The sequence below is a fragment of the Heloderma suspectum genome, chromosome 1, assembly GCF_057233095.1.
Source record: "Heloderma suspectum isolate Gila_16-S chromosome 1, 16-S_ref, whole genome shotgun sequence".
NCBI classification, from domain to species: Eukaryota; Metazoa; Chordata; class Lepidosauria; order Squamata; family Helodermatidae; genus Heloderma; species Heloderma suspectum.
This window is the reverse complement of record NC_139458.1, coordinates 281033499-281045932: the sequence shown is the minus strand read 5'-3', so window position 1 is coordinate 281045932 and position 12434 is coordinate 281033499. Positions and strand designations below refer to the sequence as shown.

At 43.2% G+C, this 12434-nt stretch overlaps 1 protein-coding gene across 2 annotated transcripts; it reads right to left on the bottom strand.

Annotated features, from left to right (window-relative positions):
* Positions 1 to 2202: 2202 nt before the first annotated feature.
* TMEM18 (transmembrane protein 18) lies at positions 2203 to 12357 on the bottom strand. 2 transcript variants are annotated; one of them, XM_084826738.1, is made up of 5 exons: positions 12184 to 12357; positions 11072 to 11192; positions 9949 to 10003; positions 6946 to 7039; positions 2203 to 2641 (listed from the first exon to the last, which is right to left on the bottom strand). In XM_084826738.1, the coding sequence occupies exons 1-5, from the start codon at positions 12325 to 12327 to the stop codon at positions 2546 to 2548; spliced, it is 510 nt and encodes a 169-aa protein (XP_084682864.1). In that variant the 5' UTR covers positions 12328 to 12357; the 3' UTR covers positions 2203 to 2545. The 2 variants fall into 2 exon arrangements, with proteins under 2 accessions (XP_084682864.1, XP_084682865.1); XM_084826739.1 differs by having other exon boundaries at positions 12280 to 12357.
* Positions 12358 to 12434: the final 77 nt, after the last annotated feature.

Below are 12434 nucleotides of genomic sequence, written 5' to 3'. Positions count from 1 at the left end.
AGCCACCCTGAACAACCCAATAACCCTTGGGTTCTCAGGGTGGCTTGTGCATAGTTAACAAACCATGCTGAAGCCACCCTAGCAAGGTTCGGACAACATGACAAGCCACTCTGAAACAAACATGGCTCACGACCCACTGCGGCTTATCATGTTGTGCAAACTCAGTCACTGTGTTAACTGTGTTATCTTCCTCATACAAATAAATGCATTAGTATTTGGTTATACTTCACAACTATTTGGTATTCTTTCGTGGCTCTGAAGGAAGCAGTTTCTGAAGCCCATGCCAACATTTTTAACTTGCCGCCACATCTTCTTGAAAATAGTTTTAAGGATTTTTCGAAGCTTTCACAAAGTCCCAAGTACTGAAATCGTCAACCTTTGCTCTTTAATGTGGACTTTTAGTTTCCAAACACCCCACCCCTGACCCTAAAGTGAGATGATTCCAGAATAACGCCAAACCTGGCAGCAGACATTACACCAGGCTGTAGTGAAGGGAGGTATGGTTGGCTACCATCAACTCTGCAGAGAAGCCAGCTCCAACACAACAGGCTCTTCCCCCATCAACTGTCCCTGGGAAGCAGCCATTACATCAGGCTGTAGCGGAGGGAGGGAGGGAGGGAAAGAGAGCTACTCCGTCTTCTCAGCTGAGAGCAGCAACCTTTGGCTCCTCCTCTTCCTTGAACTGTTTTTCCTTCCAGCTGGTTGTCACAAAAGTTATTTTAAGTCAGGAGTGCCTGAGTTTGTTTTCCTCCTCCCTCCAAATCATTCTTTTAGATTATAAATCTGAAGGCAGGGACTGTCTTATATTTGTGAGCTGCTCTGGGATCCTTTTTGGGTTGAAGAGTAAAAATCCTTCAACTAAATAAATAAAACATGGTTCCTTTCCTGTTTTGAGGCAAATCCTATTTTGCCATTTTGTCCAGACCAGGACTGGAAACCAGTATTAAATATAGCATCCCATCTGGCTGCTGTACCCAGTGGTGTAATTCCACTAGTGCAAAGCTTCCACTGCTGGCAGAAATTCCATTCTCATCCTTGCACAAGTGTCAAATCAGATACTTTCATTCTGCATGCACAAGCACATTCACAGCTTGATTATGACTTGATTATGATTACGCAGGGAAAGCAATCCTGTAGCAGATAGACACTGCCTAGACAGCCATAGGATTTTTTGGTTTCCGAGAACTGAGCTCAACCAATCTCGATTCCCAGAAATTGCACTCCCCACCATCGCAGCTGGCGTGGTTCTTTCCATTCTGCCGTTGCCATCTCCACTCTCATAAATGGAGCATAGAGAGGGCGAAAACAGGGTGTTCTCAGGAGCAGGGCGGGGATCGCTGAAGCTGTTTTAGACAGCTTCCTATGCAGTCTCCAGGACCCTTTCCTTCCCCTCCCCAAAGCTAGATGCCTGAAAATGCACGTCTAGCCACAAATGCAGGGCAGCTGGAGCACAGAGGAGAGGATCCCCTCCTTGCTCTGTCCCTGCACTGGATAGGCGTCAGCCTCCAAGTTCAGAGGCTGACATCTATCCCCAGAGAATTGCACCCTAAGTGTTGCCTGTGCTTGTGGAACCATTAGTGGAAGATACAACCACTAGAAGAATAATTCTACGTCTTGTACTTCTGATAGTTACACTGGATACAATCCTGAACCTGTGTCTGAATCAAACTGCACAATCCTATGCATGTTTACTTGGAAATCTCAGGATCAGATTTCCAGCACAATCCTATGCGTGCCTCACTGAGTTCAATGGGACTTACTCCCAGGTAAGTGGGTACAGAACTGCAGCCTAGGTGTATTTATAATTGTTTGGGTTAAAAAAAAGTTCTTCAATGAGCACCTAAGGGGAAAAAGTGTTTAATTGTAAAAACAGAAAACTGATATATGTAATGGTATGTACAGTAATATACAACATTAGTTTACACCTCAGTTAGATACAAATGCTTAACAACAAAGGTCAGTAAGTCCAAGGAACTTATATCCAAACAAGTATGCTTAGGAGCACAGGCTCTGCTGCTTTACAGAGGAAAATGTTGCGTAGAGGTCCAATTTGCAAGTTACATTGACGTGATAGCTGCCAGAGGGGGAAAAAAAACAACTGGTACAAATGGCAACCACTTTTATGAACTGGCAACTATGTCATCATGATTTTCACCTGGCAGAAATGGAATGGCTATTTTAAAAAGCAACAACACCAAATACAACTTTTGCATCTAATTGTTATTTTAAGCACATTTGCTGCACAAAATCCATCATTAACTTGGATGTAGAATCAGTACTTCAATAACTTGTGTATAATAGTACAATTAATGTATACGTACCACAAATTCATCATATAAAATGCTTTACTACTGACTCATTTGGTATGACTGACATTTTTGTTTAGGTCACATTCAAAATGGAAGAGAAGATTTTAATTTGAGAGGAAGAAAACATAATATTGTGGGGTTTTTTAAAGGCATAAAAACCTCAAACTGTCCAACATCATACTATTAAGACTGATAGTATGGCATCTGTCAGGTAAACACATCTACAGAATTATTATTTATTGACTTTTTTTATTTTCTCTTCGTGCTTTCCTTTTTTGCTGTATTGTCTTCAACTCTGTCATTACATTCACTGTTTTATAAACCCAAGCAATCTGAAAAACAAAACCAATAAAATATTGACAAGTGAAGAAGTATCATTCCTTCTATATGCTAGCATATATTCTCCAAATGCCTATCCTCATGCAGCCAAATTACACTATCCATGCACAAGACAGAGGTATCAGCAGGTTTGAGGAACCACAAGATTTGCATAAATACAAAAGCACTTTAGGAACAAGATCACCAAAGGGTAACCCCACCCCTGCAAAACAGCCCAGTGAGGGCTGAATGTTCTTAATGGGCACTAAATGTTGACTGACAGTGTGGGGGTGGGTGACAGAAGACCAGGGGGAGGAAGAATGAAATAGAGTATCTTGGAAAGGGCATGACTGGCAGGCATCCTGAACAGTAGTGCCCTAGACTGCAACTTTTTGTTGCACGCCCTATTTACTCATCTATTAAATGCAACCATTTGTGAAGCAATAGATAAGTGCTTAAGTGCATAATGTTTGTTTACATAATAACATAATTGCAATGTTTGTTTTCTTGCCTGAGAACATCATGGCCTACACCTGCAACAAGTGCAAGTTGATCACGCTGCTGGAACAAAAAGTAAGTGGGCTGGAGCGGTGACTGTCAACCCTCCAGGGAATAAGAGAACACGAAGAGTTCTTGGACAGAATGGGGGAACTACAGCAGCAAAGGGAAGACCAGAAGCTTGAAGAGCAACAGCAAGATGAGGCAGTGGGAAATGCTGAGGTGAAGAAAAATGGAGTAGAGGATACTCCTTGGAAAAGGGTGACAGTTAGGAGAAGAAGAACTAGATGCCACTCTGCACCAGTGGAAGCAGTGGAGCTGTGGAACCGATTCCAGGTACTTGCGGATGAGACTGGAGGACAGCTTGCAGAGGAAGAATCACAGGGTAACCTACATGAGAGCGAGCAAGAGGCTGAAGATCAGTCTATCAGAGGTGATGAAACCCAGGCCTACAACAAGAAGAAGAGAGGAGGAGGAGTAGTGGGAGACTCCTTGCTGCGTGGGATCGAGACCCAAGTATGTTGCGAAGACCCGTGGACTCGCCAGGTATGTTGTCTCCCAGAGGACGAATTAGAGACGTGACTGAAAGGTTGCCTGCACTCATAAAGCCCACTGACAGGTATCCCTTTCTTCTCATCCATGTGGGAACAAATGATACCGCCAAGCGGAGCTACGAAGAAATCACATCAGACTTTGAAGCTCTGGGAAGGAAACTCAAGAACTTTGGGGCCCAGACAGTTTTCTCATCCATCCTTCTAGTAGTTAGAAGAGGAATAGAAAGGGAATGAAAAATACTCCGGGTGAATGACTGGCTACGAAGGTGGTGCCAACGAGAGAGATTTGGATACTGGGACCACGGCCTATACTTCCTGGAAGATGCACTGCAACGAAGAGAACAGCTCTGATAGCGCCCAATAATAGTCTTCAGACACATGTAGGAAGAAAGCCAGACTATGAAGCACATGGACTTCGATGTCTATATACTAATGCCCAGAGTATGGGAAACAAACAGAACGAACTTGAACTCTTAATACAGGAGGGAAATTATGACTTGATAGGTATAACTGAGACTTGGTGGGATGACTCTCATGACTGGAATACAGCAACTGAAGGATATAACTTGTTCAAAAAGAACAGGAGGAACAGAAAGGGAGGTGGGGTTGCACTGTATGTGAAAAATACGTATCTCTGCACAGAAATACAGGAGGATGAGCTTGGTAGCCCCATCGAGAGCATCTGGATCAAAATAAATGGAGCAAAGAATAAAAGGAACCTGGTGGTCGGAGTCTACTACCGGCCACCCAATCAAGAAGACAAGGATGAAACTTTTGAAAAGCAAATAGCCAATGTTTTAAGGAAGCATGATGTAGTGGTAATGGGGGACTTCAATTTCCCCGATATTTGTTGGGAGACAAATTCTGCAAAACATGGCCCCTCCAGGAAATTCCTGACTTATGTGGCGGATAACTTCCTCCTACAGAAAGTAGAGGAAGGAACTAGAGGATCGGCTATCCTTGACTTGATCCTAACCAACAGAGATGACTTAGTGGATAAAGTAGAAGTTACAGGAACTCTGGGGGAAAGCAACCGTGTTGCACTTGAGTTCTTGGTTCTAAGGGAAGCAAAAGTCGAGTGTAGTCAAACGCGTACCCTGGATTTTAGGAAAGCTGATTTTCATAAACTCAGAACAATGATCAGTAAGGTCCCATGGCAAGCGATGCTAATGAGAAAAGGAGTCCAAGATGGGTGGGAGCTTTTAAAAAAGGAAATTCTCCAGGCACAATCACAAATAATTCCAACAAGAAGAAAAGGTGGAAGACAACAGAAGAAGCCAATGGGGCTTCACAAAAAACTTAGGGATGACCTGAAAACAAAAAAGGACACATATAGGAAGTGGAAAGAAGGCCAAGTAACAAAGGAAGAGTGCAGGCAGGTAGCACAGAATTGCAGGGATGGTGTCAGGAAGGCTAAAGCTGAGAACGAGCTGAGGTTAGCGAGGGATGCTAAAAGCAACAAAAAGGCTTTCTTCAGCTATGTGCACAGTAAAAGGCAGAGGAAAGACATGGTTGTTCAACTATTAAATAAGTATGGGAAAATGATAACAGATGACAAAGAAAAGGCAGAAGTGCTCAATTCCTACTTTGGCTCAGTCTTCTCCCAAAAGAGGGTCTATGACCCCCCTGGCAAAGGCGAAGTGCAGGCTGAAGGGGCAGGATTGCAGCTTGAGATCGATAGGTATACGGTCAAGGAACACCTAATTACTCTGAATGAGTTCAAGTCTCCAGGGCCAGATGAACTGCATCCTAGAGTCATAAAGGAACTGGCAGAAGAACTCTCAGAACCGCTGTCTATTCTCTTTGAGAAATCATGGAGGACGGGGGAAGTGCCAGATGACTGGAGGAGGGCTAATGTTGTCCCAATCTTCAAAAAGGGTAAAAAGGAGGAACCTGGGAACTACAGACCAGTCAGTCTGACATCAATCCCTGGGAAAATTCTGGAGCAGATGATAAAGCAATCCATTTGTAAGCACCTTGAAACCAATGCCGTGATTACTCGAAGCCAACATGGATTTGTCAAAAACAAGTCCTGCCAGACAAATCTGATCTCATTTTTTGATCAAGTAACCGCCCTTGTAGACCGTGGGAATGCTGTAGACATCATATACCTCAACTTCAGCAAAGCTTTCGACAAAGTGCCCCATGATATCCTGATGAGCAAACTAGCTCAAAGTGGGCTAGATGAAACAACGATCTGGTGGATCCACAGTTGGCTACAGAATCGGACTCAAAGAGTGCTTATCAATGGGACCTTCTCAAACTGGGGAGAGGTAACGAGTGGGGTACCGCAGGGCTCAGTCCTGGGCCCAGTGCTCTTCAACATTTGTATTAATGACTTGGAGGAGGAGGCGCAGGGAATGCTGATCAGATTTGCAGATGACACCAAATTGGGAGGGATAGCTAATAAACTTTGGAAGACAGAAACAAAATTCAAAGTGATCTGGATAGACTGGAGGGCTGGGCAGAAAACAACAGAATGACATTTAATAGGGATAAATGCCAAGTTCTGCACCTAGGAAAAAGAAACCAAATGCACAGTTACAAGATGGGGGATACGTGGTTCAACAACACTACAAGTGAGAAAGATCTTGGAATTGTTGTAGATCACAAGCTGAATATGAGCCAACAATGTGATGTGGCTGCAAAAAAGGCAAATGCTATTTTGGGCTGCATTAATAGAAGCATAGCTTCCAAATCCCGGGAAGTACTAGTTCCCTTCTACTCAGCACTGGTTAGGCCTCATCTGGAGTACTGTGTCCAGTTCTGGGCACCACACTTTAAGAAGGATGCAGACAAACTGGAGAGGGTTCAAAGGAGGGCAACAAAGATGATCAGAGGACTGGAAACAAAGCCCTATGAAGAGAGACTGAAAGAACTGGGCATGTTTAGCCTTGAGAAGAGAAGACTGAGGGGAGATATGATAGCACCCTTCAACTACTTGAAAGGTTGTCACAGAGAAGAAGGCCAGGATCTCTTCTTGATCATCCCAGAGTGCAGGACACGGAATAATGGGCTCAAGTTGCAGGAAGCCAGATTCCGGCTGAACATCAGGAAAAACGTCCTGTTAGAGCAATACAACAATGGAACCAATTACGTAGGGAGGTGGTGGGCTCTCCCACACTGGAGGCATTCAAGGCGAGGCTGGACAGCCATCTGTTGGGGATGCTCTGACTTGGATTCCTACACTGGGCAGGGGGTTGGACTCGATGGCCTTGTAGGCCCCTTCCAACCCTACTATTCTATGATTCTTTGTTTCTACTTACCACAATGATGATACCATTCAGCAGTAATGGTGCTGAGAACACCAAGGAAATAAACATTCCTTTTGAATCAAAGTATTGGTGTTTTGAGAACAACCTGCAAAGCAGAAGAAAATAAATTAGGCTATAATCTTATACAAACTTACTTGGGAGAAAGTCCCACTGAAGTCAATAGGTTTACTTCCAAGTAGACATATATAGGATTGTGCTATCAGTAAAGCCTATACAATGCTACACACAATAAATTTATATGGCTGTTTTAATATAATCCTTAGAAATCCCATTGTTCTGTTTGTACTATGGCTGGGCAGTTGGCTGGCCAAAAAACATTTGGTCAACTAATGAATCAAATATTTTTCAAATAATGGCCAAGTATTGCTAAATCATTAATTTTATTATAACAAAAAAGATACTTTAATCAACACATTTGGTGCATATATGATATACAAAAACAAATTAGTTAAATGTTAGTTAACATTTTGACGTGACTAGTGCGTGGATAACTGAGGCAAGGCCCGTCCTCTCCAGATAGGCTGGTATGCCAGCTGTGGCCCTAAGCTGGTAAAATACACTCCTGGACACTGCAGCCACCTGGGCTTCCCCAGTTAGCTCAGAGTCCAGGAGGACTCCCAGACTGCACACTTGGTCATTTAGGGGAAGTACAACCCCGTCTAAGACCAGTTGTAAACTTCCATCCGAAGTAGTTGGTTTCCCAACCCACAGTACCTTTGTCTTGTCTGAATTAAGTTTCAGTTTGTTTACTGCCATCCACCCCAAAATAGCCTCCAGACACTGGTTCAAGAGTTCCACAGCCTCCCTGGGATGTGTAGATGGAAATGAGAGGTAGAGCTGAGTATCATCCGCATACTGATGACATTTCAGCCCAAATCTCCTGATGACTCCCCGCAGAGGTTTCATGTAGATGTTAAAAAGCATGGGGGACAAGATAGAATCTTGCGGCACCCCCACAGGCTAACGGCCATGGGGTGGAACAGAAGTCCCCCAGAACCACCTTCTGAGAGCACTCCTCCAGAAAGGACCGGAACCACTTTAAAACCATGCCTCCAAAGCCCAATCCAGATAAACTATCCAGGAGGAAACCACCGTCAATGGTATTGAAAGGATACCAAGATTTCCCCATGGATGACTGCTTGTGTTCCTGGCTGGAGATGCCTGCAGTTACAGCAGGCAGAGAGAAGGAGGTTTTCTGTGCTGCTAGATTTTGCTCCTGACTGCTGCAAAGCTAAAGGGCAAATATCCCTTGCTCCTGCTCTTGCCAACAAAGGACACCATAATGCAATTAAAAAGGTAAGCTATTATCTATACACTAGCGTTCTTGGCTTCGTGGAATATTTCACTGCACTCAAATAGGTTGTCAATTGATTGGCATGCTAACACTTACATTTACTCTGCCCTAAGAAACATGACCCATTATACAGAAAGGTAGGTACAGAAGATCAATTATGTTTAATAGGTAGACAGAAACTCTGTATTTTGTTCTTGATCCAGAAATGCATGTGTTCTGATAGATGAGCGAAGCTCCTTGGTACACAAGGCTTCCCATTACTTTAAATTGAGGAAGCAGATCCACACACACAAAGAAATATAAAGACTGCTCTTTAAAATGAAGGGGGAAGCTGTTCTGGCTTGATGAAAGACAGACCACTGGATTGAGGCGTTTGAGCACAATACATTTCCCTTGAAGTCAATCCCCGTTTTACCACTGTCTGCAAAGTGATGCGCATGAAATCCTCTGTTCTCTGGTGGTCACTTGAAGATATGTACCCACCCATGCAATATGTAAATGTAATACGAGCAATTCATGAACTCGCCTCCATACATACACCTTCTCTGGGAAACAGAATATGCCTTCTCCCATTAAAAAGAATGGCACTGGATTGAAAAGATTATAGATTGCATTCTGAATAGAAGCACCTTTTGAAGGCAAAACACTTCCATATCTATTCCAAATAGAAGCAACTTTTAAAGCCTCACCTATGACTATTCTAACAATAATTTAAAGTCATGACCCCTTGATGCCATGAGAAACTGTGCCACTTGAGACTCTAGTACTTAACTGAAGATAGCAAAGTCTGAAAACTCCCCCCCCCCAAGTAAATAAATCAACACCTGTTTCTTGCCACTCACACCTTGCATTTGGCTCAACTCAGCTATGACAGCTGCAATAAGTCTTGAATTAATGTGTACCTGGAACCATGTTTGCAATACTCCTGCTGTTCAGTGTTGGCATTTTCTATTAGGATATCCAATTACACAAACCACTGCATAAAACAATAATTGGAGGGGGAATGCGTACATTTTTTCCACTCTTCTCCCTAAATCACAAACCTCTTTTTATTCTGGGTGCTGTTTTTATTCTGTTATTGCTGTGTATTTAATTGTGCTTTAATGCATTGGTTTTATTATTTGGAGTTTTTATTCATCTGTGATTGTAAGCCAACCTGAGTGCCATTTTCCTGGTAGGAATGTTTAATTTCTTTAAAAAATTGTTTTAAAAGCATAGGATATTAATATTTTTACAGTATCAACTTGAAGACTCTTGCCCCAAATAGGAAGTTTACCAATGCTAAACACAAGGGGCATAATCCACCAGAAAGTTAAGCACTTTGACATCCCACTGATTTCAATGGTAGAGAGCTAGGCATGTGCTCAACTCCCCATTGTAATAAATGGAACTTTAAAACTGGATTACACTCAAGGTAGTTACGCCTTATGGCATCCCTATATGCCATTTATATAGCAATGCTTTTGCTAATAAAATGATAAAACTTCATAATAGACATAACCAGTGGGGACAGAAGGACTTTTTTTTTGTGGGGGGGGGGGATAACATATAGTTGCAATCCTATGGATATTTATACAGAAAACAGTCCTACAACTCCTGGCATGCTGGGCATTGCAGGACTTTTTTTGTCTAAACATGCATAGGATTGCACCCTAAAGCTATTTAAATAAATATTAACTGCAATAAATTCATGTAGTTACCTCCAGTTTGCAGCAGCCATTTCATTTATATATTCTGCACAGAACACCAGGATCACTACAGAGAAACGCAACTTTTAGATAATTAAAGAACATTGCAAATGGGACTGTATCCAATATACAAAACGATGACCAGAGCAACTCTTCTAAATATAAACTGGAATGCTGAGTAGAGCTCATGGTTTGCATGCACGAGGCCCGAGGTTCAATCCCAGGTTCAGCTGGCATGTCCAGATAACTGAGATTTTAAGTCAGAGAAAAGTGGTTCTACAACAGCATATTACAATCTTGCTTATTTTTTTTTTCTAGTACAAAGTCATTTTTGCTCATAGTGCAGTATTAAATTCCCATTATAAAACTCTTATTGATTTTGATTTAAGGTGGTGAAAAACCTGTCTAAATGTATTTACGTAGGGCTGGTTCCAATAGTCATGCGAGTGGAAGTGTGCTTGTGCAATGGGACTTCCCCATCCTCCCCTCTGCAGGCCCCTGTCCCCCCCCCAAATCTATTCCAGAGGATCCTCCACATGCGGGGGGGGGGAAGGAAATCTGTTCTGCCAGAGGTTTCCCTGCTGCTGGCGGAATAACACGATTGGATACAACCCATAGACAAAATAAAAGATACAGTAAAAATTCAGCAATGCTAAGGATTTAAACTTTAAATTCAGGAGTTCTACAGCAAAACATGTTTTGCAATCTCATAATGCAAGTGGCAGGGGAAGAAAGGAGCTAACACTAATGGAAAAAATAAACCTGAAAAATAGATTATCAATGTTAGGTTAGTTTTGCATGAAGTATTATACAGTGAGAAGATACATTATACAATGATTCTCTGATCATCTTTCAATTTAAAAGTTATCAAAAGTAGCAGACATTGTGCCCCGCCCCCCGCCGGAGATTTTCAGGAGGCACAAGGGGCTGTGGTGAGAATCAGTTAAAATCCCTCCCCTCCTTCCCCTGGCACCGCATAAGCGAAACGCCACTGACGATCCAAGCCATGGTCCAGTAAGATTATGAAGACAGGCAGAGAATGCGAATGGCCACATTCATCACTTAAAACTGTGTCTGAATGCTAACTTAACAGCGAGCTAAGATATCATTTAAAAAAATTTCATTCAATACTCACTGATAGAAAGAAAATGTCCTATTTGCAGGCGGTAGTGCCGGAATGAGAAGTATGTGAAAAATAAGCAAACTATGTGGAAAAATACAAGGCCTAAGATCCATGGTTCAGACCAGTCTGTGTCCTATAAACCCGAAGGAAACAACATCTATTAGAGTTCTGTCATAACTGCAGGCATGGATCTCTCACCTTTTCCTCTCTGGCCTCTACATCACCTTTTCATAATTTTCCCCTGCATTGTCCTTCCTAAGCCCGCTTACTTCACCAAACGGCTTGAAGATCTCATGTGAAATATATATACAACTCACACCTGATATTCTTGGCTACTATACCACACCAGCTGGGATGCCACATACACAACCACAAACTTAAATTCCTTGCTAAATAACCCAAAGGAACAAACACCACTGGTTTTGTACTCGCAACCCCCACTTCAGACATAAGCATGCATTCTGAAAAGGTGGAGAGAAAAATCTATTGTTCTGCCCGACAGAGACTTTGCGTATTTAACAGATACGTGAAGAGCGCAAGTTGATCAGATCAAGTCTTGACCAACTGCATTTCTAGCTGTCACACACCTGTAAAAACATAGGAACCTAGACAGAAAAAGTGAAGATCCTCTCCATCCCCGCCACCCGCTCTCCAGAGGCAACACTGCAAAAACCAGCTCAAGGAACTGGAGAGGTAATTAGCCACACCAGGGGGAAATGCACGTTCTGTGTACCAGCCTTCCTCTCCAGGTGTGTTGGGCAGGAATTCCTGCCCATTGACCACGCTAGCTGGGGCTGATAGAAGCTGAAGTCCAGAACATCTGGAGGGTACCAGGTTGGAGAAGAATATAGAGGGAAGAAAATTGTTTCTTCTCCAGAGGAGAAGCTCATCTAGACGACTATTCCAGCCCGGGGGGGGGGGGGGAGGAACCTTCCCCCACTGCTCTTTCTGATGACTCCCTCTGAAGCTGCGGGATGCTTTGCTTCACTCTTGCTGGAAAGACCCCCTTTTACCACTGCAAGCAGTTTATTCCTCCAAAGATATGGCAGGAGAGGTAGCAGACCCCCAAACACATCCCTTCCTCGTTTCTCCTACTCCTAGGAATAGCAAGACTAACACGCTACCTCTTCTTCCTCCTCCCCCCCGGTGGTATTTCTCCTATCCCGACTCCCGGAGAAGGGAAATAAAAAAAAGCAGCAGCCGCTGCATGCATGAATTACCGCCAGGATCCTAGTGACTCCCACGGGCACGCGCCCTGGAGGCTTCATGGCAGGGAGCCGACTGGTCACAAAGCCTATAGAAAGAGAATTGCCCCCCCCCTTAGAGTTATATGAACTTCCGGTTTCAATTTGAACGCTGCCATATGCGGCTCAGG

Bases quoted from the DNA above. Each gene is read 5' to 3' on its own strand.
- TMEM18 (XM_084826738.1), bottom strand. From the start codon at position 12,327: ATGAAGCCTCCAGGGCGCGTGCCCGTGGGAGTCACTAGGATCCTGGCG. The intron at 11,193-12,183 runs GTAGCGTGTTAG...TCGGGTTTATAG, and splicing joins GGGGGGAGGAGGAAGAAGAG to GACACAGACTGGTCTGAACC. The intron at 7,040-9,948 runs GTAACTACATGA...TCTGCTTTGCAG, and splicing joins ATGGCTGCTGCAAACTGGAG to GTTGTTCTCAAAACACCAAT.